General features: G+C 33.4%; 1 protein-coding gene across 1 annotated transcript; it reads left to right on the forward strand.

Annotated features, from left to right (window-relative positions):
* The first annotated feature begins 14729 nt into the window (after nucleotides 1-14729).
* Nucleotides 14730-15585, forward strand: LOC125830123 (uncharacterized). Its single transcript, XM_049509327.1, has 2 exons — nucleotides 14730-15197; nucleotides 15286-15585. Exons 1-2 carry the CDS (start codon nucleotides 14730-14732, stop codon nucleotides 15583-15585), a joined length of 768 nt encoding a protein of 255 aa, XP_049365284.1.
* Nucleotides 15586-26755: the final 11170 nt, after the last annotated feature.

Here is a 26755-nt window from a genome sequence, read left to right on the forward strand (position 1 = left end):
GAGACTGGTTGTAGGAGGTACGCATAGGGGTAGAGGTAGGCCAAAAAAGTATTGGGAAGAGGTTATTAGATAGGTCTTGCCGCAGTTTCAAACAAGATACTAATTGTCAAAAATAACATATAAAAGAGCACATGCATAACATATTTCAAAATAGATGGTTCTCTAAACTTTCACGATCCATAGAATCATAAATTATTAGCCTATCGTCACCTTTTATTGATCCAACCCTTGTAAGCAGAATCAAACCTATGCACTCCAAGAATACCTTCAAATCTGAAGTTCATTGTTGCCAACCTCAACTCATTGAAAACAAAGTTTGAACCTGTAAAGTTGTTATTTCCAGTTCCCTGCCTCTATTAGGAGTGATTGGAGTAGTTTTAACGTCACTGGTTGTTGAAGATGATAAAATTGGAGCAAGAGGAACCTTTCTGGTGGTTTCGCTTAACGATTACATTCATGAGGATTCAGAAACTATGACTAAACAGGGTCAAATTCCATTACTCAGAAAGTTTATCTCATGGACTTGTGTGATATTGGACATGCAAAACAGAACTACGTTTAGCATCATGATGTGTCTAAATGATATAACTACAACAACATTTGAAGCAAAGATTTGATGATAAGACCGAATCATTTTCAAATCAGCAACAAAAGGAATTTGTGTTATAATATTAAATTAAAAAATAAGCTGATAACTAGACAATAGAACGTTAAACGAGTGATACAAGATGCTGGTCACTTAGTGACATGCATAGAAACTTCAGAATTTTGCAGCCACCCTAGAAAAAGTATTGTTTGATTTCTTCTCTTTCATTGGTTATTGTTTCATAAGATAGCCATTTTCTTCTTTATGCCCAATATGAGCTTTATTGTTTTTGATATTTCCTTTCAATGTATCAAAATCTAGTATTTTTACTCTCCTCGTATCTATAGATTCCTTACTATAAATGATGTAATCTCCTTTTTCTGAGAAACGTAGAGAAAGAAATTACAAAGTAGCATAATATGTGTGTATTTTTTTCTTGCATTTAAATCTAGATGACTTATTACTTAAACCTTAATATACAAGAAAAAAATACACACAAATTGTGCTACTTTGTGTTTTCTATATTTTGGAATACATTTCTCAGGAAAGGAGATTACACCATTTATAGAAAGGAATCTATAGATAACAGGAGCTAAAATACTGGATTATGATACATTGAATGTGAAATTTTGAAAACAATGAAGTTCATATTAGGAATTAAGAAGCAAATGGGGATATCTTTTGAAGCCATAACCAACAGAAAGATGAAGAAATGCAAACACTGCTTTTTCTATGGGTGGTTGCAGGATTCTAAAGTTTCTATGCACATCGCCAAGTGGCTGATCATATCTTGTATCACTCATTTAACATTCTATCTAGTTATAACCTTATTTTGTCCATTTAATCTTATAACATAAATTCTTTTTCTTTGCTGATTTGAAAATGATTGGATCGTATCATCAATTCTTTGCTACAAATATTGTTGTAGTTATATCATTTAGCCACATCATGATGCTAAAAGTATATCAGTTTTGTATGTCCAATCTCACACTTGTCCATGAGATAAACTTGATTAAAATTGACATTTTCTATAGATTTCAAGAAACCAGACCAACTTTAGAGATTTTAACATGATTTACTAGTAGAAAGTTTTTATCAGAAGAATCATCTTTCAAAGTAATAGATTTGACCTCGTTACTAATAGTTTCTGAAAGTTGAATGGAATCGTCAAGAAAAACCATCAGAAAGGCTCCTGTTGGTCCAATTTTGTTATCTTCAACATCTAGTGATGTTTAAACTACTCCAATCACTCCTAATAGAGGTAGGGAACTGAAAATAGCAACTTCGCTGGTTCAAAATTTTGCTTTTAATAAGTTGAGATTTGCGACAAGGACCTTTATTTATTTGATCAACTGTTAGCATTCTTAAAATTCTTATGATCATAAGTGATAAATTTGTTTAAGCCTATCTAGTTCATTTTCTTGTTATTTATCTGATTTCATTGAGTTAACTGCTTATCTCGATGCTAGTTCTTATATTCGTTCTTGTTATCTTAAATAATAAGCATCTGGATGTGTGTTTATGCACCTGATTCCTGAAAATATGGAATGTATTTCTCAAAACATGTTATTTAGTTCGTTCTAATAAAGGGATATTTCTCTCGAGTTATGACTTTTCTAGAATTTTCATTGCGTGATGGATCTTTTTGCTCATGATTCTATATAGTTGACATTCATTTAAGTTCTAATTTGCTAAGTATATTATGAGTCTATTTCAGTAACAGCTGGCTCATAATGATTCCTACCTGTGAGTTTTGATTCGAATTATGCCTTTGTTACTAAATTTGTTCTTTGTTATTGTAAATATCCTTTCAATGGGCTAACTTTTTCTTGAACTCATGGGTAGTTTAAGCTTCCTTTTCATGTTTGATTTCTCTCACATGCTCATTTTCTCTTAATTCCATGTCTAGTTCACTTCTCGAGTTTAGTCGTTAGGCTTGGACAGAACTTGTTAGTTTTGCGTAGATTCTAGTGCTAAATTTATCAGAGTTCTTCCTATTGAGTGTGTCTTTAACCATGCTCATTAAAATCTCTTGCATTATCAATATCATTGATTCCATGTCTCAGTAATACACGCGTCAATGCACAGTAGAGTTTATAACTAGGATCATTAACATTGATACAATTGCTTAATGTACACTTGTATTATTGTGTTTTGGTTGCATTTTGTCACTTGTGAAGAAATGATAAATTTGTTAATTCTTTGGTTTATTATTGGTTGACAATATCTTTGGTAGGATATTTGATATTTCAATATAGTATATGCTTTGGAGAATAATATTAATCATCTTCTTATTCTTTCCCTATGCAAATGTTAATTTATTTTTCGTTTGTTCTTTTTACATGTGTTATCAATCCGAGTCTATTTTGGACTCCACCCTTGCATATCATTGAGTTGATCCACTTTCGAGTCAGCCTCATCCTGTTCGAGAGTTGGAAGCTAAAATACAGGGGAAGAGAAGCTGAATTACAGGTCTAGGAAGCTAAAATGAGTTCTTATACAACTGATATACAGGCTAATACAGGGGAAAAAAGGTGCATGGAGATACAACCAATATATAGCAAGTGTCTACAATAAAAGCCAAAGGCCCAAAAATGATTTAGCATTAGCACCAGCCTGAAAAGGCTAATCTGGGCCCAAGTCTATTATTTCTTAGAGAAACTAAGAATATGTCCCACAAAAGCAAAGGGAAACTACATAAATGGATCATAAAACACAAAATAATTATAAGAGCAACTTACAACAATTACTATAGTGTTAGGATTATTAAATGCTGAAACTAAGCAAATACCCCATAAAGCAAAAAATTACAAACATATATCTATTTACATTCATACCCCACTAAATTATTACAATATATACCCCTAAATAATTTCGCTTAACTGATACTAAATCAATAGATATATATATATTATTGGTATCATTAATGTTTCTTGTTCAGAAATTATCAGTAGGTTTTTCTGTTCGAGAAATTACCCATTCGTCAATAATACTGTAAGAGTGTGTGTATATATATATATATATATATATATATTGTGATATTATTAAGATTTCTTGTTCAGAAATTACTCATTAGTCAATAATATTATGAGAGTATATATATTTTTGTGGTATCATTAAAGTTTCTTGTTCACACTCTACTCATTAGTCAATGATACTATAATTAGAGTATATATAGTATCATTAGGTTTCTTATTCATAAATTACTTATTAGTCAATAGGACTATAAGAGTATAATTATATTTTTGTGGTAGCAATAAGGTTTCTTGTTCACGCCCTACTCATTAGTCAATGATATTGTATTTTTGTGGTATCAATAAGGTTTCTTGTGCACACCCTACTCATTAGTCAATGATATTCAACGAGTATATATATTGGTGTGGTATCATTAAGGTTTCTTGGTCACACTCTACTCATTATTCAATATAAAAGTGTGTTTCTTTGAAGATGCATTAGGTTGCTTGCAGCGTATCACAAACATATGCTCATAGAGGACAATATCAAAGAACACAAGAAGAAAAAAGGAGAACTAACAGAAGAGCACGGCAGCTTACACCAGGTGAAACTAGTAAGACCGAAGAGAAAAAGGCAGATGTCGGGCTAGATGACATTCATAAGGACGAACATGCCAAATACACAGAGTCTTCAACGTCTGAAAAGAAGGTTTTGGATGAAAATAAAGGAATTTTCCTTTTTCTAGTTTTCTTTTGTACCACAGGGAGAAAAGTAAGTACCATACCAGCCATATTACTCTGAAGGTTATTGTCTCATTGATCTAACACTTTATTCATTGATCTAACACAACATTTTTCTTTTACTCAACAAAGAAAGAACATGTGTAATATCAGCACACAAAATCCACAGTGTACTGGTAGGATCATCGGCTAGCTCCAAATATACGAAACTTAGTAAAACAATACAATATTCAAATATAGCCACAACTCATTTGAAATGGGTACAAAATGAGTCAAAACTCATATTACACATTTAAAAGTAGGTAGTTAAATGGGTAAAAGATGCTCATCCATAAAAGAAAGAAAAGTGGCATTAATACTTTTTTTTAGGTGTAGGGGTTAGGGGGAGGATGGGTGGGATAACTAAAAAAATAATACTCTTTTAAAAACAAATTATTTTATTGGGAAGGAGAAGGAAGGGGGTGGGGGGCTGGTAGGGGGAGTTGGGGGTCAGGGCTGGAGTAGTAAAAAATAATAAAAAAGAAACAAATTAAAAGAAAACAAATTTAGATTTTAAAGCGTTGGGGGTTGGGGTGGGGATGGCCAGGTAGGGGGTGATACAAAAAAAAAAAAAATTTTAAAAAATAAATTTTATAAGTTTTTTTGTGGAGGGGAAGGGGGGGATGAAGTGTGGGGTAAGAGATTTTGCTTTTGAAGCTTTTAACATGATCCCTATTATAATATGGGTATCCATATTTACTCATATTATGCCTTGGGTAACTCGTTTTTACCCATTTAAAATATGAGTTGAGCATTTTATCCATTTTTATTTGACTCACCTTTGATCGATTAATATTCGACTCGACCCGCTCGTTTTCCACACCTAGCCATAATCATTAACGTCAACATGACTCCATGTCCTCATCCTGATTAAACGACCACAACAAATATGCTCAACAACATTACAATAAACAAATTTTGTTAATTGATGTAGAACAATCATATGTACCAAGTGTGATACCCGAGCCAACTAATAAGACATTTTGTACTAAGCATGGTACCTGATCCAGTCGATATATGCAGTAGGGATGTTATCTATAACACTCCGTATTCTAGAAAGACCAAATTTCAAAATTTCAGAAGTTGCAAGTGCCGCCAATGGGGACCACCCACGGACCGTAGGTGGGGTCCGTGGTTGGCCACCTCCACTCCACCCAGAAATTTCAAAAATAGTCCAGAACCATGCCAGGATCTACGGACCGTAGGTGGGACCACGGTCTGTGATCCACGTTCGTGGTTCTGACCCTAGTTCCCAACTCTCTGAACCCAAAAGATGAGATGACAGGACGTGTCATAGGTCAATCCACGGTCCATCGGTCAGGCCCGTCGTTGGCCCCAATAGCTTTTAAGTTAGGGTCATTTTGGTCTTTTTCCCTATGCGTTGGACACCTAAACTACATCGTTTAACCTCTAAACTACGTAGTTTTGTTCAGTTTAAGCCGAGTAACTTAGTCAGAACTTATCCTAAACGATTCATTCACTAGAATTCATCAAGCTTAGAGCAAAAAAAAAAAAAAAGGCGACCCAAAACCCTCCAAGAAACGTAGCAAATTTTCTTCAGTTCCAGCCACGAAATCGAAAGATTTCTCCGTGAAATTCATCACTAGGTATGTGGGATTTCACTAGTGGGTTCCTTTCACCCATTAGGTCCCTAGAATTCAGTCAGAATCTTGATTCCTATATCTTTCTTAGACCTAGGGTTTCTAGAACCTTAGATATTAATTATGATTTAACTGTTAAAGTATTCCTAATCAGATTATCATATTTTTGTGGAATCGTTGCTTAGTTTTTTGCATGGAACTCAGAACCCTAGTTGTGTAGATTCGTTTAGTTCATGAATTACACTAGCTAGGACAGATAAACAAATATACATGCCTCAGATTTCAAATGTTTCATTATCAGTACTTAAATGTTGCATTTTCAGTTAGCAGGTCAGAATATTGAGTTATCCACTATATTTCAGTTATGTTGTATTGTACACATTTCCAGTTGAGAGTAGGCTTAACACCGAGTTGGACTAGGATTAGTCACCCTCATAGTCCCAAAACTATGTGCCCCCGTAGGTTCATAAGTCCCCTATGTTAGGCATCAGATTTAGCGATCACACCAATCATGCCTTTATACCCCTGGCAAGGTATATTGGGTCCTATCGACCACGTTTAACTCATGTGAATTTATGTCGATTAGTAGTAGCTCCCACAGTCACGCTCTAGTGCATTTGACCAGGTTTTCAGATATACTTCAATGTTCCATCTCAGCATGTTATGTACTTGGTCATTGCATTCAGTTTAGTTCATATTCAGTATATTTCAGCATTTTTATCATGATCAGATTATATCATTGCTCAGTACACTTTGTTCAGTTATATGTTTGTTCAACTTTATCATATCCTGCATGCTCAGTACATTTTAAATACTTACTATGCGTTACATCTTTTCGTGATGTAGGTTCAGGTGCTCAGCATCCAGATCACGTGTAGATCGATTCCCGATCCATATTCAGCAGGAGTCCTCATACTTCGAGGACAATAGACATGTTTTCTATTTCATTCTTTCATTTTAGTTTCAGTTTTTACTAGAGTTAACTGGGGACATGTCCCAGCATCTCTAGTTAGTTAGAGGCCTGTTTCAGACATAGATAAATTCAACTTTAGTATTTTGAGTTGTAGTCCAGTATCATTAACTCTTATAAAGTATTTATATATTTAGATCTATTTTGGGTATTCCCCATCGTTCAGTTTATCTCATGTTTTAAGCTTTTGCATTGTATCTTTTGTTCAGTTGTTTAAGTATGCTTTAGATGTGCCAGTGCAGGGTTAGCTTCAGTTCACTCATGATCTTAGGTCCCGTGTTTACGCCAAGGGGGTAGCCTCGGGGCGTGACATTATCTGAGGCAACCATGAGATATTATGTACTATACGTGGTACTAGAGCTAATTAAGAGATATTATGTACCAGGCGTGGTACTGATGAGTCCGAGATTTTGACTCATTTAGGGCCTTGTTTTGATAGTATTAGTGTCCTCAAATGCCTAATTTATACTCTAAATTGATGTTAAAGTTTTGATTTGCAGCTATGAAGGCTAAGGAGCAAGACAAGGACATAACCGGACAAAAAGGAGCTAACAAGCTAAAGAAGTGAAGAAGAGTGATCCTGGTGATGGCCAAGACCACTCGGCGAACTGCCAAGTGGCTCTTTAGTTTCGCCTAAAGTTCTAACGTGCCAGCCTTGGGGAAAAACCAAGTTGGCGACAAAAATGGGCAGTCGGTGAATCGTCGATCCACTCCGCAACAACCGCCTAAAATTACAGAACCTAGGAGGCTGATAATCAATTCATAATGGTGATGGAAGGGAGCAAAGGGCGGATCGTCGAATCACTCGACGAGGCTCGACTTATTCCACCAAATGGAATTTCAGGCCAAAAAATGGGCAACTATAAATTGGAATTTAAAAGAAAATTTGAGGAGATCCCTGAGTTCCCAGAGAGTTCTGATCCCCAAGTTTTAGAATTAGAGTTTTCTCTAAGTTTTTGAGTTCTTATTGTAGACTGATGAGTCCATAAATTGGACTCATTTAGAGCTATATTTTGATAGAATTAGTGTCCTCAAATGCATATTTTGTCTCAATATCTGATGAAAACCCTTAAGTTTCAGGTATTTGGAGTTGGAGAGAAAGCATGGACACTACTTAGCAAAAAGGAACAAAGGCAGTTGAAAGAACGAAAATATGAAGATCTAAGAATGGCCGAACCCATTCGGTGAGTCGCCAAAAGGTCTTATCCTCGCCTTTTGTTTCAGTGTGCTGAGCCCTGAAAGAAAGGATCAAATCAGTGGTGAAAAGAAGCAGTCGGCGTGTCACCGAGCAGTTCTGCAAAGCAGTACTATGTCGCCCAATGATCCAAAACATGACGATGCTGAAGGATAGAGCAAGACGGCGATGAAACCTACCAAAGAGCAGATCACCGAGTTGACCGGCGATCTCAACTAACGGCGCTGAATGATCCGCAGTAGCACAGATTTTTGAAAACTATAAATACTCGTTGAGAGTTGTACCTTAATATCAGAGTTTTAATATATAATTTTTAACATAAAATTTTGAGTTCTTGGTTTGGAGAGGGTTTTGAAGAACTTGAAGATTCAAAGGGTTTCAATTCCAAGATTTTGGACTTGGGTCTTATGGATTCTTCACTCTTGACTTGTTTTAAGACTTAATGTTGCATACCCATTGATGGAAACTGAGATTGGTATAACTTTTTATCTCTTTTACATGTCTAGCTAAAATTCTTGGGGTGTGATTTTGTGAATATAGGTTAGATTATCTGTTGGATCTTGCTTGTTGATGATTTATTTGTTGTTTAGATGTGATTTCATTTAGTAGTTGTGGTGGAACTTAATGAAATTGTAGTTACAAATACGATTTCACCTTTGTGTTTTCGGCTTGCGAGAGAGAGAGGTCGTAAAACTAAGACTACTAAATTGATGGCCGGTGGGATTGGGTCGACATGAGGTTCAGCTCAAGAGAGTGAACCCTAGTCCTTCTCCCACACACTCAGCTCAAGAGAGTGAGTGGGCTAAGGCGGAGGTTGTTCTTCATGCGGCAACTCGGTGTTCGAGAGAAATCAAGTTGATACGAGGTAAGTTGCTCGAGAGAGAATTTACCCCACTATAGTGTAGCCTAGTCACAAATATTCTACAGATTTATTGTCAAAATCATGTACCCAATAGTTTAGTTTATCCTGTATTCCTATCACATCCCAAGAATTCCATCTCCTTGATTAGTACTCTTTAGATTCTTGTTGTTTTTATTTACTTGTGACAAACCCCCATTGATAATTGACGCTTGCGTCACCCCTTAGATTTAACATGTTTTTATTCAATAATGTTTTTAGCTATGACTAATTAGAGCTTAATTTTATATTTCTATTAATTCTCAAAACCACTCCCTTGGGACTCGACCCCAACCCTTGGTTGGATTACTTTACTATTGTATGATCGTAAACACTTGCATTGGAAGTTGTGTCTTGATTATGCAAACATCAAAATGGCGTTGCTGCTGGGCAGTGGTGTTACATGAAATTTTTTTGTTAAGATAAATTTTGCTTTAGCTAGTCGTAGGTTACTAACTTTATTTTTAGTTGTGTTTTGCTTTGAAGTTATTAATGTAGGCAGATACCTTGAGCATGGCTGAGGGAAATGGTAGCAATTCGGCTAAGATGAGTCAAGAAGTCGAGAGGGACTTCAATTTAACCGCACTAGTAACTCAGTTGAACGAGTTGGCCACCAAAATATCAAAGGTGGAAAACCAGTGCAAGAGCCATGGGAGGTACATACCCCTCGTGAGCGGAAACAGTCTAGAAACAGGGAGAATTATCGTGTCGAGGACACACTCCAAATCATTCTCCAAAAGATCACCGAACAAGATCGAATGTTGGAAGAGATGAAAGAGAATATTGAAGTGTTGAATCAAATGATTGGCTCCCATTCTAGATCGATCTAGCTAATCAAGACACTCATGAGTTATGCAGTGCCTCCTTTTCACTCAAATGAACTATTGGGGTTACCTAGTAACACTAGAACCAACCCCACCAATGGAGAGTGAGTAAGGACTCGCGTCGTGCCACGAAGTTAACTAAGGCACTTCTTGGGAGGCAACCCAAGGTTTTAAATGCTTTTGTTTGCTTTTATAAATAATGGTGTGTTAGTGGTGCAGGTTTAAATGCTGAAAGTGTTTGGAAAATGCATATTGGCGAGTAACATAATTAGTCGACGAATCTCTAAAATGGTTGGCATTCCCGATTTGACCCCCCGTTTGACCCCACACAAGATTAACTGGAGGTCCTATAAATTTCGACAAGGAACTAAAACATTCAGCATTCTGCCAAGTGATTAGGCGAGCTTGACTAATGTCGTCGAGTGGGCGAAAGCTAGATAATTTTGCAAGCCAAAGGTTTAAAAGTTTGAACTTCATTCACTTTCCCTCACTTCTTATTTGCCCAAACTCATACCTACACTCTAGTTTCTATATTTCTTGCACTTTTAGAGTATTTTGGTTGGTTGATTTGTGCTCGAAATTGGATTACATTGCTTTCTAGCATCTCAACATCCATTTGATCGGCATAAAAGATTGGTACTTCAAACCCCGCGTTCATTTTGTCGAAATTATACTCATTTGCAATCTGTTAATCTTGTTGAATTCTATTGGGCCTCTCTGATTGGATCATATTGCTTAATTGCCTATTCATAATTGATAACTCTTGCTTGAATGGTCAAAATCCCGCCTTCTAGTGCGTTAAGTTAAATTAATTTGCAATAGGGAGTGCTTTTATGTTACGGGTCTCAGTCGAATTTGTGTTGTAGGAGCTTATATTGCATTTCCAGGGGTTGCGGGGCTGATTTCAAAAAGTTGGGTTGATAATAGGCACGACTAGTCGTTTCGGCGAGCTGAGACGAGCTCGCCAAACCACTCAGCGGTTCGCCTAGTTGCCCTACCTCACCTTTGATATCATGCTTTATGTTTTGTGGCTTCTGTACCTTTCGGTGAGAAGCATGGGGTCGCCAAAAGCACTCGGTGACTCACCAAAAGTCTTCTTATTCGCCCTTTGTCTGCACCCCTGACCCCTTATGCATTGTAACTTTCGGCGGACATCCCTTTGTTCACCGAAAGTGTTCAGCGACTCGTCGAATGGACTGTTATGTCTGCCTGCAGCTGATGGTCTTCGATTTGCTTATCGAATATTTTCTAACTTTATCTCAAGGCTTTGCAGACATGGCCAGACCAAAAGCTGTAGGAAGAAATATGCCACCTCGACATATAAAGGCACAAAACTCCAGAAGAGATGCAGGGACGACAGATCACCCCAAAAAAGGGAGCGAGAACAAGAAAACCAGTTCCAGTAGGAGGATTCTCATTGACCCTAATGTCCCTTCGTGGGCTCGAGGGTTCATTAACGCGATATATGCCTTTGGAGTAGCTCACGATTTGGACAATATGGCTAAGGCTAATATCGATGCAGCAACTGAGGCAAACGCAGACAATGAAACCAGAGTCAGAATGACAACACTCCGGGTATTGATGCCCAGATAGATGGAGCAACTACTTAGACAGGATCCCCTATCTACCTCCCTCTCTTTCTTTTTTTATTTTACTTTTCAGATTCTGTGTTATTTGCATTTGAGAACAAATGTTTTTGTTTGTGGTGGGGTGAGGCCCACCTTTGTGTGCTATTTGTGAATCATGTTTTGTTTGAATATTTGGGTTGTTCTGTTTAAAAATTATGTTTTATACATTGTTTTGTAGAGGTTTGAGCTTTTGGCTCCGTGTTTTAAATTGCAAAATGATTTTGACCCTTCCAAAAAAAAATTTGCCACCCTTTCTGTGTTGTATGTGGTTGTTCCTTTACAAATTTGAGTATCGGTTCCTATCAATACCGATGACTTGGATAGTGCTTATAATTGAACAAACATGAATGTGCGGCTACAATGAGGCCAAATGAAGTTGCATAGACAATATGTGAACTCTTTGCATCTCGTTGTGACTAGCCAATGATCGAATATAGTCTCTTGTGATGATCGTTCCACACTAGCGAAAGTGTGGAGTCTTGTTTGACTTATAGTGTCCATGCCTAGTGTTATGAGCTTACCTATGAACTATGCATAGTGGATCCTAGAATTTTCCCCATTGATCCGGTCAACTAAGTGATATTATTTCTTGATATGATCTTAGGCAACTTCTAAGAGTGTGATCCAATTTGATATATACCTCTTTTGTGGCCTACCTTGTGAGTGTGTGAACCACTTTTGAACACCCCTTGAGCCAAACTTGATGAAAACTAGACCTCTCTTAATCCACTACCTATAATCCTCTTGATTTGTGGTTGATTGAATAGCCAACTTAGGCCAAAAGACTAAGTTGGGGGTGTAGTGAAAAGAAAAGGGGAAGTCAAGAAGTGCAAGGAAAGTATCTTTTAACCCATGGTGTTGAGAAAAATGGAACCCCTCCATATATATTATATATATATATAAGAGAAAAATAGAAGAAAATAATGAAAAAAAGAAAGTTGTGGAATAAAGTACAAAAGAAATGGGGTTCCCAAACAATCCATGGGAAGTGAATAATAGGATGACTTATGAGCTCTAAAGAAAATGATGAAGGAAGAGGAAAGGAAGTGTTGTGAGTACCACATTTCATGAGGATGAAAGTCACTGAGCCTAAATTACCATACACTCAACCCCAATACAAGATTTTAAAAGACCTTTTTGATCTTGAGTGAGCTAAAATAAATCTTGATTGGAAAATACGGGCAAACCTATGGGTGAAATTATGCATTATGTTCTTCTTTGTGAGAGTGAGTGTTGCATCTGATTCTTAAGCTTTAAACTATGAACCATTGTGTGAATATGGAATCATTCTTTGTTAGAGGGAATTTGAACACTATAGTTGAGCTTGAACTTGTATTTGAAGCAAGTATTGTGAGTTCGAGATTCTTTGATAATGGTATGTCACAACTTGAAACTTTAAGTGCACTTTTGATCCTTGCATGAGTAAGTTAAGTCTTGTTGTGTACATTTATGATTGATTCTTGTATAGCACTGTTTGAGACACCCTTTTTGATCGATCGAACTCGAGTTTGCTTGAGGGCAAGCAAAAGTTTAAGTTGGGGGTGTTGATGAGTCCACAAATTGGACTCATTTAGGGCTATATTTTGATAGAATTAGTGTCCTCAAATGCATATTTTGTCTCAATATCTAATGAAAACCCTTAAGTTTCAGGTATTTGGAGTTGGAGGGAAAACATGGACACTACTTAGCAAAAAGGAACAAAGGCAGCTGAAAGAACGAAGAAATGAAGATCTGAGAATCGCCGAACCTATTTGGCGAGTCGCCAAAAGGTCTTATCCTCGCCTTTTGTTCTAGTGTGCTGAGCCCTGAAAGAAAGGATCAAATCGGCGGTGAAAAGGAGCAGTCGGCATGTCGCCGAGCAATTCTGTGAAGCAGTACTATGTTGCCCAATTATCCAAAACACGACTATGCTGAAGGATAGAGCAAGACGGCGATGAAACCTACCAAAGGGCGAATTGCTGAGTTATCGGCGATCTCGACTAATGGCGCCGAATGATTCTCTGCAGCACAGATTTTTGAAAACTATAAATACTCGTTGAGAGTTGTAGGTTAATATCAGATTTTTAATATAGAATTTTTAACATAAAATTTTGAGTTCTAAGTTTGGAGAGGGTTTTGAAGAACTTGAAGATTCAAAGGGTTTCAACTCCAAGATTTTGGACTTGGGTCTTAAGGACTCCTCACTCTTGACTTGTTTAAAGACTTAATGTTGCATACCCATTGATGGAAACTGAGATTGGTATTACTTTTTATCTCTTTTACATGTCTAGCTAAACCCCCAATTCTTGGGGTGTGGTTTGGTGAATATGGGTTAGATTATCTATGGGGTTTTGCTTGTTGATGATTTATTTGTTGTTTAGATGTGATTTCGTTTAGTTGTTGTGGTGGAAATTAATAAAATTGTAGTTGCAAATATGATTTCACCTTTGTGTTTTTGACTTGCAAGACAGAGGGGTTGTAAAACTAAGACTACTAAATTGATGGCCGGTGGGATTGGGTCGACATGAGGTTCAGCTCGAGAGAGTGAACCCTAGTCCTTCTCCCACACACTCAGCTCGAGTGAGTGAGTGGGCTAAGGCGGAGGTTGTTCTTCATGTGGCAACTCGGTGTTCGAGAGAAACCGAGTTGATACGGGGTAAGCTGCTGGTGAGAGAATTTACCCCCACTATAGTCTAGCCTAGTCACAAATATTCAACGGATTTATTATCAAAAGCATGTACCCAATAGTTTAGTTTATCCCGTATTCCTATCACATCCCAAGAATCTCATCTCCTTGATTAGTACTCTTTGCATTTTTGTTGTTTTCGTTTACTTGTGACAAACCCCCATTGATAAGTGACGCTTGCGTCACCCCTTAGATTTAACATGTTTAGTAGAGGTGACATTGGTTCAATTAAGCTGTTGTATGGTGTTTTCCATGAGGTTTCTCTTGCTTCAGGGCTTGTAGCAAATGCTGACAAGAGCTCCATTTATTTTGGAGGAGTGCCAAGGGATACACAAGTAGAAATCCTACAAAAGTTGAGCTTCTCACAGGGGTTACTACCTTTTAAGTACTTAGGTGTTCCCTGAGTACTAAGAAAGTATCTATCCTATAATATCAACCACTAATTGATAAGATAATGCATAGAGTTCAAAGTTGGACTTCCAGGTTTCTATCTTATGCAGGAAGGGCTCAGCTGATTAAGAGTGTGCTGTTTTCCATCCAAGTGTTCTGGTCCCACGTGTTCATAATCTGAAAGAAAGTGATTAAATGTATAGAAACAATATGCAGAACTTTCCTATGGACATGAGGTATGGATACTTCTAAGAAGGCATTAATTGCATGGGAACAGGTGTGCAGGCCTAGGACAACAAGAGGACTCAATATATTGGATGCACAAACATGGAATAAGGCTGCAATAAGCAAATTGTTGTGGAATTTGTGTGTTAAGAAATATAGATTATGGGTGAAATGGGTACATCAATACTATGGGAAACAAGGGACCTTATGGGGTGTAGAAGCACCTCAAGCTTCTTGGATGGTGAGGAAAATATTACAAATGCATCAAGAACTTGAAACTATTGGATGGAATGAGATGTATATCAAGCAGATGGACAGGTTCTCTATCAAAAAATTGTACAAAGCTCTGATGGGAGAGTATCAGAAGGTTGAATGGAGAAGACTAATCTGCAATAATGTTGCATGCCCAAAGTGGAATTTTATACTGTACTTAGCACTGGAAAAAAGGCTACTCACAAGGGATAGACTGGCTGCATGGGGGGTGTGTAGAAGAGGAGCAGTGTGTGTTGAGTGAAGCTGATAATGAAACCCATAATCACTTGTTCTTACAATGTATGTTCACAGCTCAGGTGTGGCAAAAGATTTTGCACTGGTTAAATATTCAGAGAGAGGCTCGAAGATGGGATGAGGAAGTGTTGTGGGCAAATACTCACTGCAAAGAAAAACAAGCAAGAGCTAAGGTGTATAGGATGGCAGTGGCTGCAAGTGTTTATGTTGTGTGGCAGGAGAGGAATCAATGTATCTTCAAGCAAATAATCAGAACTCCTGGAATGTTGGTGAGGAAGATTGTTCAAGAGGTGCATCTACGAGGAAGAAAATGGGCAAGACTTGATCAGGTGCTCCAATCCCTGAATGCATATCCTGTTTAGTGTAAAGTTGTTGGATTGATGATGTTGCTAACCATAGTGAAAGACTTGATAGTTAAGATTGAAAGCTAGTTATTTGATGCAAGTCTAGGTGATGTCCAGCTTGCTTTTCTGTTATGTAATTCCTACTTGGTAATAATATCATTTATTTACCAAAAAAAAATAATAAATATATATATATATATATTCGATAATGTTTTTATCTATGACTAATTAGAACTTAATTTTATTTTTCTATTAATTCTCAAAACCACTCCCTGGGACTCAACCCCAACCTTTGGTTGGGTTACTTTACTATTGTACGATCGTAGACACTTAAATTGGAAGTTGTCTCTTGATTACGCAAACATCATAGACTTTGAGGATTTTCAAGCTAAATTTTGAGGATGTGCAAGTGGGTTTCTGAATTTCTTCAATTTGGACCATTGTAAAGACTTGGGAACCTTTACCCAGATCATGACTAATGTATTTGGTAATCATTTCTCTATTTTTATGATGTGTAGCTAAAACCCCAATTCTTGGGGTGTGATCATGTGATTATGGGCTGAATTAGCTTATGGGTATTGTTAATTACTGATTTAAATGCTTAATTGAAGTGGGTTTAATTGATAGTTGTTTTAAAACTAAGAATTGTAGTTGCAAATGCAATTCGAACTTAGAATTCTTGGCTTCCTTGAAAAAGAGGTTTTAGAATCAAAGCTTCAATTGATGATTGTAGTTATTGGGTTGATATGGATTTAGCTCGTAAGAGTAAATCCTAATCTCGATTCTACCTATTTAGCTCGAGAGAGTAGATGAATTAAAGTGTGGGTTGTTCTTATTTGGTAAGCTTGTTGATGTTCGAAAGAAATCACTTGAATCGTGATAGTTGTTCGAGAGAAAACTATCTCACTTATAGGGTGCGTTTGGTATGAAGGAAAATATTTTCCTAGAAAAAATTTTCTTGGAAAACAAGTGGATTTTGACTTATTTTCTCATGTTTGGTTGGTGAGTAGAAACTATTTTTCTGGAAAAGATTTTTTAGTGTTTGATTTATGAATGAAAAATGTTTATGAGAAAATATCTTTTATTTTTAATAGAGTTGAAATAATTTTTGAAATTGAAAATATTTGGTAGGAGTCTAGGGGGAAGGGTAGGGGTGAAAAATAAAAATTTGAAGTTGAAAATACTTTTCAAAAGAAACTTAATTTTTGGGGGAGGGGGGGGGTAGGGGTGGGTGGGGGTGTGTCCAGGGTAGGGGTGAAAAACTAAATTTTTGAAGTTGAAAATATCTTTTAAAATCAACGTAATTTTTCTGGGGAGGGGGTGGTAGGGAGGCTAGGGGGGTCGAGGGTAGGGGTGAAAAAAATTAAATTTTGAAGTAGAAAGTATATTTTTAAAACAAACTTAAATTTTTTTTTGGAGGGGGGGGGTGGGGGTGAGGATGGTAGGGGGTGAAAAAATAAAATTTTGAAATTGAAAATATTTTTAAAAAAATAAACTTAATTTTTTTTTGGGTGGGGGTGGCTGGTAGGAGGACTGGTAGAGGGGGTTCGAGGGTAGGGGTGAAAAATTAAAATTTTGAAGTTGAAAATATTTTTTAAAAACAAACTTAATTTTTTTTCCAGGGGGTGGGGGGCTGGGTAGGGGGGAAGATGGGGAGGGAGGGAGGCGATGGGTGGGTGGTGGAGGGGTAAAAAAATAAAAAATTGAAATTGGAAATATCTTTTAAAAAAACATTTTAATTTTTTTTTTTGGGAGGGGTGTTAGGGGGTAGGGGTAGGGTTAAGCGTAAGGGTGGGTTGAAAAAATTGAAGTTAAAAATCTCTCTCTCTCTCTCTCTCTATATATATATATATATATATATATAAAAGGAGAAGAAAAAATGACACATGTCAACACCACAAATTTTCAGTATTTTAAATTATTTTAAATAATTTTAAATACTTAATAATCAATAATAATAATTAAATAAATAAATATAAACACATATAAATAATTAGAATTAGAACGACACATGTCAGCACCACAAAAATAAGATTTTTAAATAATTAAAATTATTACTTACATGTAATAGGATTAAATAATAAAATCAACTATTTGTAATTATCTTAAAGAATTACTTAAAATCAACGTGATATAATCATTTTATAATTTTCAAAATTTATATACGATAATAACTAAAAATTTTAACTATCTAAAACTGAAAAACAAAAAAATAAACATTGCAAAACATGAGTGTGATTATTAATTTTAAAAAAATAATTAAAAAGAACTGTTCTATGTTAGTCAATGGATAATTTTAAGGAACAATTCAATTAGTGGATAATTTAAAGGAATAATTTCAAATTTAAAATAATTATAAAATCTAAAAATATCTCTCTCTATATATATATATATATATATAAAAGGAGAAGAAAAAATGACACATGTCAACACCATAAATTTTCAGTATTTTAAATAATTTTAAATACTTAATAATCAATAATAATAATTAAATAAATAAATATAGACAAATGTAAATAATTAGAATTAGAACGACACATGTCAGCACCACAAAAAATAGGATTTTAAAATAATTAAAAATATTAATTACATGTAATAGGATTAAATAATAAAATCTAGGAGTGTGCATTGGTCAGTTCGGTTCGGTTCGGTTTTATGTATTATTGGTTCGGTTTATCGGTTTTCGATTTTTAAATATGTTAAACCAATAACCAAACCAATAAGATATTTTTTATCGGTTTTCAATTTATCAGTTTTGGTCCTTAACGGTTCAGTTTTCGGTTTAACCAATAAGAAAATACTTATAAAATAAATATATGACTTTTCTAATAAATTTGATGCAAAAACACAATAATGTAACTTTACAAATGGAAATAAAAACAATAATAACAAACATGAAAAGAACTATACAAGTGAAACACAAAGAGAAATTAAGAAGAATAGAGTTCTTACTTTAGATTTTAATGTTTTGTATAATATGAAATTGTGAACTCAAAGTCGTTGGGAGATTTGAATTAAAGGCAAAAGGATAAAGATAATAACTAGTAAGATATTGAGATTAATATATACTCCCTCCGTCCCATTTTATGTGACAACATTTGACCGGGCACAGAGTTTAAGAAATAAATGAAGACTTTGAAATATTTACCAAATTGCCCTTTAAAAAGTAGACTCACTTTTCTCTCTCCTCATAAATGTATTGGAGTATTATTTTAAGATTAAGTGGGATCAACAAGGGTAAAAGAGGAATTGTACCTTTAAATACTTATCATATAAGGAAATGTGACATTCCTTTTGGGACTGACCAAAAAGGAAATGGTGTCACATAAAATGGGACGGAGGGAGTAATATTTATGTACAAGTAAAAATAGTAAATTACTAGTCTTAATGGGTAATCGGTTTACCCAATAACCCAATATTAAAAATCAATACCAAATCGATAACCCAATAATTTTTTTTATGAAACCATTAAAAACCCGTTAACCCAATACCCCAATAACATTAAACCAATAACACTTTTATTGGTTCGATTTATCGGTCGGTTTGATTTTTCACACCCCTAAATAAATCAACTATTTGTAATTATCTTAAATTCAAAATTAAAATATTAAATTTATTTATTAAAGAATTACTTAAAATCAACGTGATATAATTATTTTATAATTTTCAAAATTTATATAAGATAATAACTAAAATATTTAACTATCTAAAACTGAAAAACAAAAAATAAACATTGCAAAACATGAGTGTGATTATTAATTTTAAATTTTTTTTTTTAAAAAAAGAACTGTTCCATGTTAGTCAGTGGATAATTTTAAGGAACAATTCAATTAGTGGATAATTTAAAGGAATAAATTCAAATTTAAAATAATTATAAAATCTAAAAATAATAATAAAAATTACAAACTTAAATAATAATAATAATAACAATATTAATATTGTTTCAGAAATGTTTCAAATGACAGTCACATATAAAAATCTTTTTCCAGTATCAATTTTCAATATAAAATTCCTCAAAAAAATTCGAAAACATATTTTAAAATTTATTTTTTTAATTTGAATTGATCCTAATCCTTATCTAATTAATGATTTTTGAATTTCAAATTGATGACAACTTCTTATCAACGGGTTATTAACTTCTCAACTGCATTACAATTATCCTATAAATAAACTATCCCACTTTTTATAAACCAACCCCACCCACTTCTTCTCCAAAAGCCTACCGAAATTACTATACATTGATGTGCAAACATTCATTCCGCTGTCAGTCTTATTTTCAGGTGTTTTCCTTCAAATTTTGTTCTGTTCTTTAGATGATTTGTGTATTTTTTTCGCTTATGTATAACAATATTTTAAGTCATCATCTATTATTTTGGATTTTATAGTTGATGCAAAAATAAAAGTGTAGTCATTAGTGATGTTTAAGTCATATAATATATCCTTCTGATATGCATAAAATTTATTTTTTTAATCTTCTATAATTACGTTTTAATTATTTTAAAAATATTTTTGCAAGGTTTAAATTTAATTGGCATGCGTATTTTATGGAGTATCAAATATTTATGATGCTTAATTGTTAATAGGAGTCCTGACGTGTGATTTAATAATAATAATCAGACCTTCATTATTTATGAAAAATTCATCTTTAATAATCTTCTATTTATATATTTATATATAATAGGAAAAGTAAAAAGTAACACATGTCAGCACCACAAAATTTCTCAATTATTTAATTAACAAAAATTAAAAACTAAAAAAATTAAATTACAAATTACAAATCAGTTAAATTTAAAAACGTTTTTTTAAAAAAAAAAAAAACTACATATACTATTAAACATAATATTTTTAAAGATAGTTACCATAGTCAATATAACTCTTTTTTATTTTTTTATTTTTTAAAAGATAACTAATTGTGCATGTGGCTAAAGTTTATGTTATTTTGGACTCTAGTTTTTATCATAATTAGAATACTTATATCTATTTATTGAAGTTTATTTAATTATTTTAAAAATAATAAAGAAGCAAATGAAAAACAAACCAAAACTAGACATTAATATGACTCCATTACCTACTACTTTCTCACTCAAAATCAAAATATTTAGAGTAAAATATTCAAATGAAAAAATTAACAAAAAAAAATACAATAAACTTAAAAATAACCAATTTCTAAGTATATACTTATTAATAAAAAAAATCTTAAAAAATAGAAAGAAAACAACTGTCAATCCAAAAAAAAATGAGAGAGATAAAACGAGGATCCTTGAAAAATGCACAAAATCAACTACCTAACAAATTAATTTAAAATTTAAAATTCAAAAAATAACTAACCTTATCCTTAATAATAATCTAAATTTTATAAGAACGTCTTTGAAAAAAATACAACTCTTAACTTCATCATTCATACCTTCTTAAAATCACCTCTTCAAAAATAGAATTTCAGACATGTGTTAAGAAAAAATAACATCCAAACAAAAATATGATTGTACTCACTAAGATCATAGTATGTTTATATATGCCCTCTATCTAAATTATTTGGTCTGCAATTATTTTTTTGGCCCAAGTCATATGCGGCCCCTTAAAGTTGTCCCCATAATTCATTTAAACACATAAACTAAGACTTGTACCTAGTAAACACTTAAATAGTTCAAAACATGTATCTATTAAGCACAAAATGTTGATGTGGCAAAATAAGTGCATCTCACTACCTAGTAGCGCGTGAATGTGTCCCAATTTTCTTTTAAATTTTGTTTTTTAGAATAAACTGTACTTTTTTTGTCCTAATGACTGGCATGCATTAATTAAAATAACTAAAAATATTTTTTATTTAAAATAATGTTTTTAACCCAAAAAGAAAGCAATCCCACCCCACCCTTGTAGGCTATACCAATGGTCTTCTTCTTCACCCTATTTTAAGCTTTTTAAACTTTGTTTTTTTCTCATCATTTTTATGTTTTTCTCTTTATAAAATGAAATTGAATTTGTTAATCGAATTTGCAACAAGAAAAAAAAGGGGACATCGAAATTATAAAAGCATCCTCTGTCCATCTTTATTTCCGATCACTTCGATCAACAAACATTACCAACCATTTATTTAAAATGATATCAGAAAATTTGATATAATTCATTTGTCTTGATTTCTCTTCATTATTGATTTTGAAATAATTTATCAACGTCGATTTATTTTTTACAAAAAATCTCAACAATCACTCCATTAATCTATCATGCTTCATAATTTATTTCACTATTTGCATTAGACTTGATTTCAATAGCCCATAGTTTATTACAAGAAAAAAAAAATTAATCTTTTCAAAGGAATAGAAAATAACAAGTAACAGAGGATAAAGAAGAAGAAGATAAGGCAAATGATTAGGCGGGTGGATTTGGGGGAGCGGGTGGGGTAGATTTTCTTTTTTCTTCTTTTTGTTGTCGCCAGAGAAATCGAGATTTGTTGTTAGAATCAGGATGGCCGGTGAAGGGAAGAAGAAGAAAGGTGGGTGGGTGGGTGGGTTTGTGTGAGGATGGGGCTTTCTTTTTTCTCCTTTTTGCTAATTAATTTTTTGGATTATTGATGGTTGGAGTTTTTTTTTAAAAAAATAATTGAATATTCATTAGATTGGGGCCATGTGTCACATGCTGCAGTTTTATTGGTTACTTTTTAAACATAGTGTGCGTGAATTACACACACTACATTTTAAAAGCTTATTATCATTTTGTGTTCAATAAGTATATATTTGTTAATATTAGAGTGTCTAATAGGTACTATCCTTAATTGAGGTGTTCAAATGAATTATGCGGACAACTTTAGGGGGCCAGAGATGACTTTGGCCTATTTTTTATGATTGAAGGGATCACCACCTCTCCAATGCGACGAGGAAGAAAAAGAAACTGATGATAGAGAAATGGATAAATTCTGAATAATTTCATGTCAGTGGATCATGTATGTCATCTTTCAATATTTTAAGTATATAAATTACTACTATGATAATTAGTTCGTTCATATGCTATTTTATTTTTTATTTTTATAATCTAGCCTTTTTCTATTCATTTTTAAAGTAAATATTAAAATGATCCATTTTATGTGATTTATTAGTTCAATTGGTATTTAAATTTAGGTCAAAGTTCCTAATTTATGTTTATTAAAATTAATTTACGTGTACGGGTAAATTAAACAACAATATTTTGTTTGAAATAATTTTTATAGTTGTAAATTGAAACTATAAAAGAATAAATTTTATTTTAAAAACTATTTAGATAGAATAATATTTGCTTAAAATTAGTTAATTAAATTAGTGTTAAATGTTTTTTTTTTAATTTTTGAATTTGAATTGGAAGTCACATATTGATCTTCTAAAATATGAATTGAAGATAAAATTGAATTTCAATTGATTCTTATTTAAGGAGGTTGCGTGTACATTCAATTATTTTTATTTCAATCGTGCAAATTATTAATAAACTAATAAAAATAAATATGACAATTTAATTTTAAAATCGTGAACAATTTAATGAAAATAAAAACGTGAAACAAAAAAATTATTTGATACTTACATGATTCGTTGTCGATCTATTCATACAGATTTGATTATTGGAATCGAGGTGAATAATTTCATGTCAATGGATCATATATGTCATCTTTCAATATTTTAAGTATATAAATTACTACTATGATAATTAGTTCGTTCATATGCTATTTTATTTTTTATTTTTATAATCTAGCCCTTCTCTATTCATTTTTAAGTAAATATTAAAATGATCCATTTTATGTGATTTATTAGTTCAATTGGTATTTAAATTTAGGTTAAAGTTCCTAATTTATGTTTATTAAAATTAATTTACGTGTATGGGTAAATTTATCTAAACAAAAAAAATTTGTTTGAAATAATTTTTATAGTTGTAAATTGAAACTATAAAAGAATAAATTTTATTTTAAAAACTATTTAGATAGGATAATATTTGCTTAAAATTAGTTAATTAAATTAGTGTTAAATTTTATTTTTTAAGTTTTGAATTTGATTTGGAAGTCACATATTGATCTTCTAAAATTTGAATTGAAGATAAAATTGAATTTCAATTGATTCTTAATTAAGGAAGTTGCGTGTACGCTTAATTATTTTTATTTCAATCATGTAAATTATTAATAAATTAATAAAAATAAATATGACAATTTAATTTTAAAATCGTGAACAATTTAATGAAAATAAAAACGTGAAATAAAAAAATTATTTGATACTTACATGGTTCGTTGTCGATCTATTCATATAGATTTGATTATTGGAATGAAGGTGAGTACGTTTCATTAATAGTTTCAATATTATCCGCGCATCACGCGGACACATATACTAACATATTAGGTAATCATTGCGTTTTTATATATTAATTTTATTGCTTAGTTTGAAATTTAAGATGTTTATATAAACTTTACCCATAATATATTTTGATATTTTAGACTTTCAATTATTACACTATAGTAATGATGACATTAATAAGAAGTTTATTGGAAGAGTATCTCTGTAATACTGATTTTTTGCAATAATTATTTCTTCACCCTCTTTTCTTTCTAATTAATTGTTTGCCTGCTATTATTTTTGTACGTTGTTTAAATAAGATAATTTCATCTGTTACAAATTATTTTTTTTTTATTTTCATCATATTTCACTGTTTGACAAGTATTAGGTAATATTTTGTACTAAGGTTACAAAGGTAATATATATATATATATCAATTATTAGTAGTTTCAATTACCCATATAGTGAAATTTACCTATAATCGATCACATCCCGAGAATTCCTCTCTATATTGTTATTTCCTTCGTGGTTACTTGTGTTGTAGCTGATAATTGACAATCCAAACCCCCATCTGACATTTGTTGTCATCCCCTTAGACTTGTTTACATTTTTTCCCGATAAATTCTATTCATATAACCGAATAGACCACTTTATAACTTCATAACTGAATTTAGACACGTACCACTCCCTGTGGGTTCGACCCCAACTCTTAGTTGGGTTTTATACTAGTTAACGATCGTTTACACTTAGAATCAGATGAGGTGTACTTGAAACGTTAATCAGGTACCCGAGCCAATCTAGAATCACATATCACACAATCACAGGCACTATGAATACAATCACACTTGTGGCACTCAAGCAAATATGATAACTTTATTGCATGAGATTGACAACAAGATATCTTTCAATTTCATCCCTTTTTTATTCCCTAACAATATATTATACAAGTATTACAAGCGAAACAGTTAATCATGCACATCTGACTCAAACAGAAAAGATTCAACAATCACCTACCTTAAATCAAGCCTAGAAGCTCTATTGAACCTGAGACTTCCCTTGTTATGAAGCATAGCTTGTTCTTGGTCTATAAACAATCAATATAACACAAAATTGTACCAAAATGGTCTTAATATACCAGATTATATTCTAATCCCAAACTCTAGACCAACTTCATTCAATTTTCACCCAAATCAGGGTTTATTCCACTATTAAGTCAAACCAAACCATCACCTAATGTCACTACCATGGATTCTAAGGCCTAATAATTGAATTACCAAGCTAGGGGAGAAATTTACTTACCTTTGTCGATGATTTTGATAGAAAACATGTGAAAACCGTTGTAGGTCGCCTCTGTACTTCCCCAAAATATTCTTGAATGATGACTCATATTGGGGAATAATCTGCATTTTTAGCGATCGCCTTACCCCTACCATAACGACCCAATCATGCTATAGTGGTGGCGCTGTAGATGGATCTCCCGCTATAACTGGAATTAATTCCATCCATTGTAATAGTGTGTCAATCATTGTAGCGGCTTTCACGGTACAAAACCTTGAAAATCCTCCCAAATCCACCTATTTCACAACACACCTTCAAACCTTGACATTCCAAACCAACTCCTTCACACCAACTTCGATATCGGGAGTTCTATTCACCCGAATTCATTTATGAAAAGTCCTACGGACTCCTTAACATCTTAGTAACAAGGAACTCAACTTAGACACTTCACCCAATACTTCCCCTGGATTTCCCTAGACCTCTTCTTGCTCAAATTTCGTTCAAGCCTAGCCTAACTTGAACTTTTTAACTCACAACTAGAAAAGTTTTCTCGCCGAATTTATTTTATGAATAGCCCACCCATAATGACAGGAAGGGTTGTAATAGTAATGAATATGATTTAATTTATAAATTATTAAAAATATTTATTAATGAAAAGAATGAAGGAATAAAATAAAAAAAGGAGATAAATAGATTTCTAAGCTATAGAGAGGCGCAACATCACTTTTTTAACAACAAAAATTCCCTAATTATATTTGATATATGTTTATAATAGTATCTATAGCCAAAAAGTTTGAACTATAAAGTACCAATGCTAGTTTTCTTCCTATATACACGCCCATTTTAATTATCCTTTAAATATAATAATTGACTTGATCTTTTTTAGCTATATATTCTATAACACCTCGAAACAAAATTAGAAGTTGAGTTGAGTTGGAAAATTTCAGAAAAATGTTGCAGGGATCTGGTGCTATGGATAGACCTACGGGTCGTAGGAAGGGTCTTGTAGACACTGGTAAGATTTTTGAAAATTTCAAGTTTTGAAGTTTGACCAACGACTTGACATGATGAATCATACAAATAGGAATGAGTCGTAGATGGAATTTGTAGGAAGGATTAAGAAGAATTATTTAAGACCCCGAGTCTACAAAAGAGAACAACGGGTCGTAATTATTTCTATGGGTCGTAGATGGGTTTCGTAGAAAGGTTCTACACTTACTGAACTCAAAGTTGAGGACTATAGATGGGCTCTATGGACTGTAGAAAGGTCGACGACTCATAGAAGTGTTCTGTGGAAAGTAAGGTGAATTTTGGATTTTTGAAGTATGTTCTACGGTTGGCTAGTACGGGACGTACAAAATTCTACGGACTGTAGGTCCCAATCTTAAATCACTTCGGGCAGTTATTTCTTAAAGGTATTTAGGTCTTTTCCTATGCATTTAATACATATACTATGTTGTTTTCCCCTATTTATAAGTCCTATAACTACCCAAACCCTTTCATTCTCTCAAATTCCAAAATCTCATCCAAGTTCATCCCCTCCAAATCCTCTCAAGCTTCAAGGAAGAAAACTAGGGTTCAAGCTTCACGTCTCCTTCTCCCTCTATTGCTTTTGGGTTTTGATCATC

The sequence above is a fragment of the Solanum verrucosum genome, unplaced genomic scaffold, assembly GCF_900185275.1.
Source record: "Solanum verrucosum unplaced genomic scaffold, falcon-dt-bn FXZP01000464.1, whole genome shotgun sequence".
NCBI classification, from domain to species: Eukaryota; Viridiplantae; Streptophyta; class Magnoliopsida; order Solanales; family Solanaceae; genus Solanum; species Solanum verrucosum.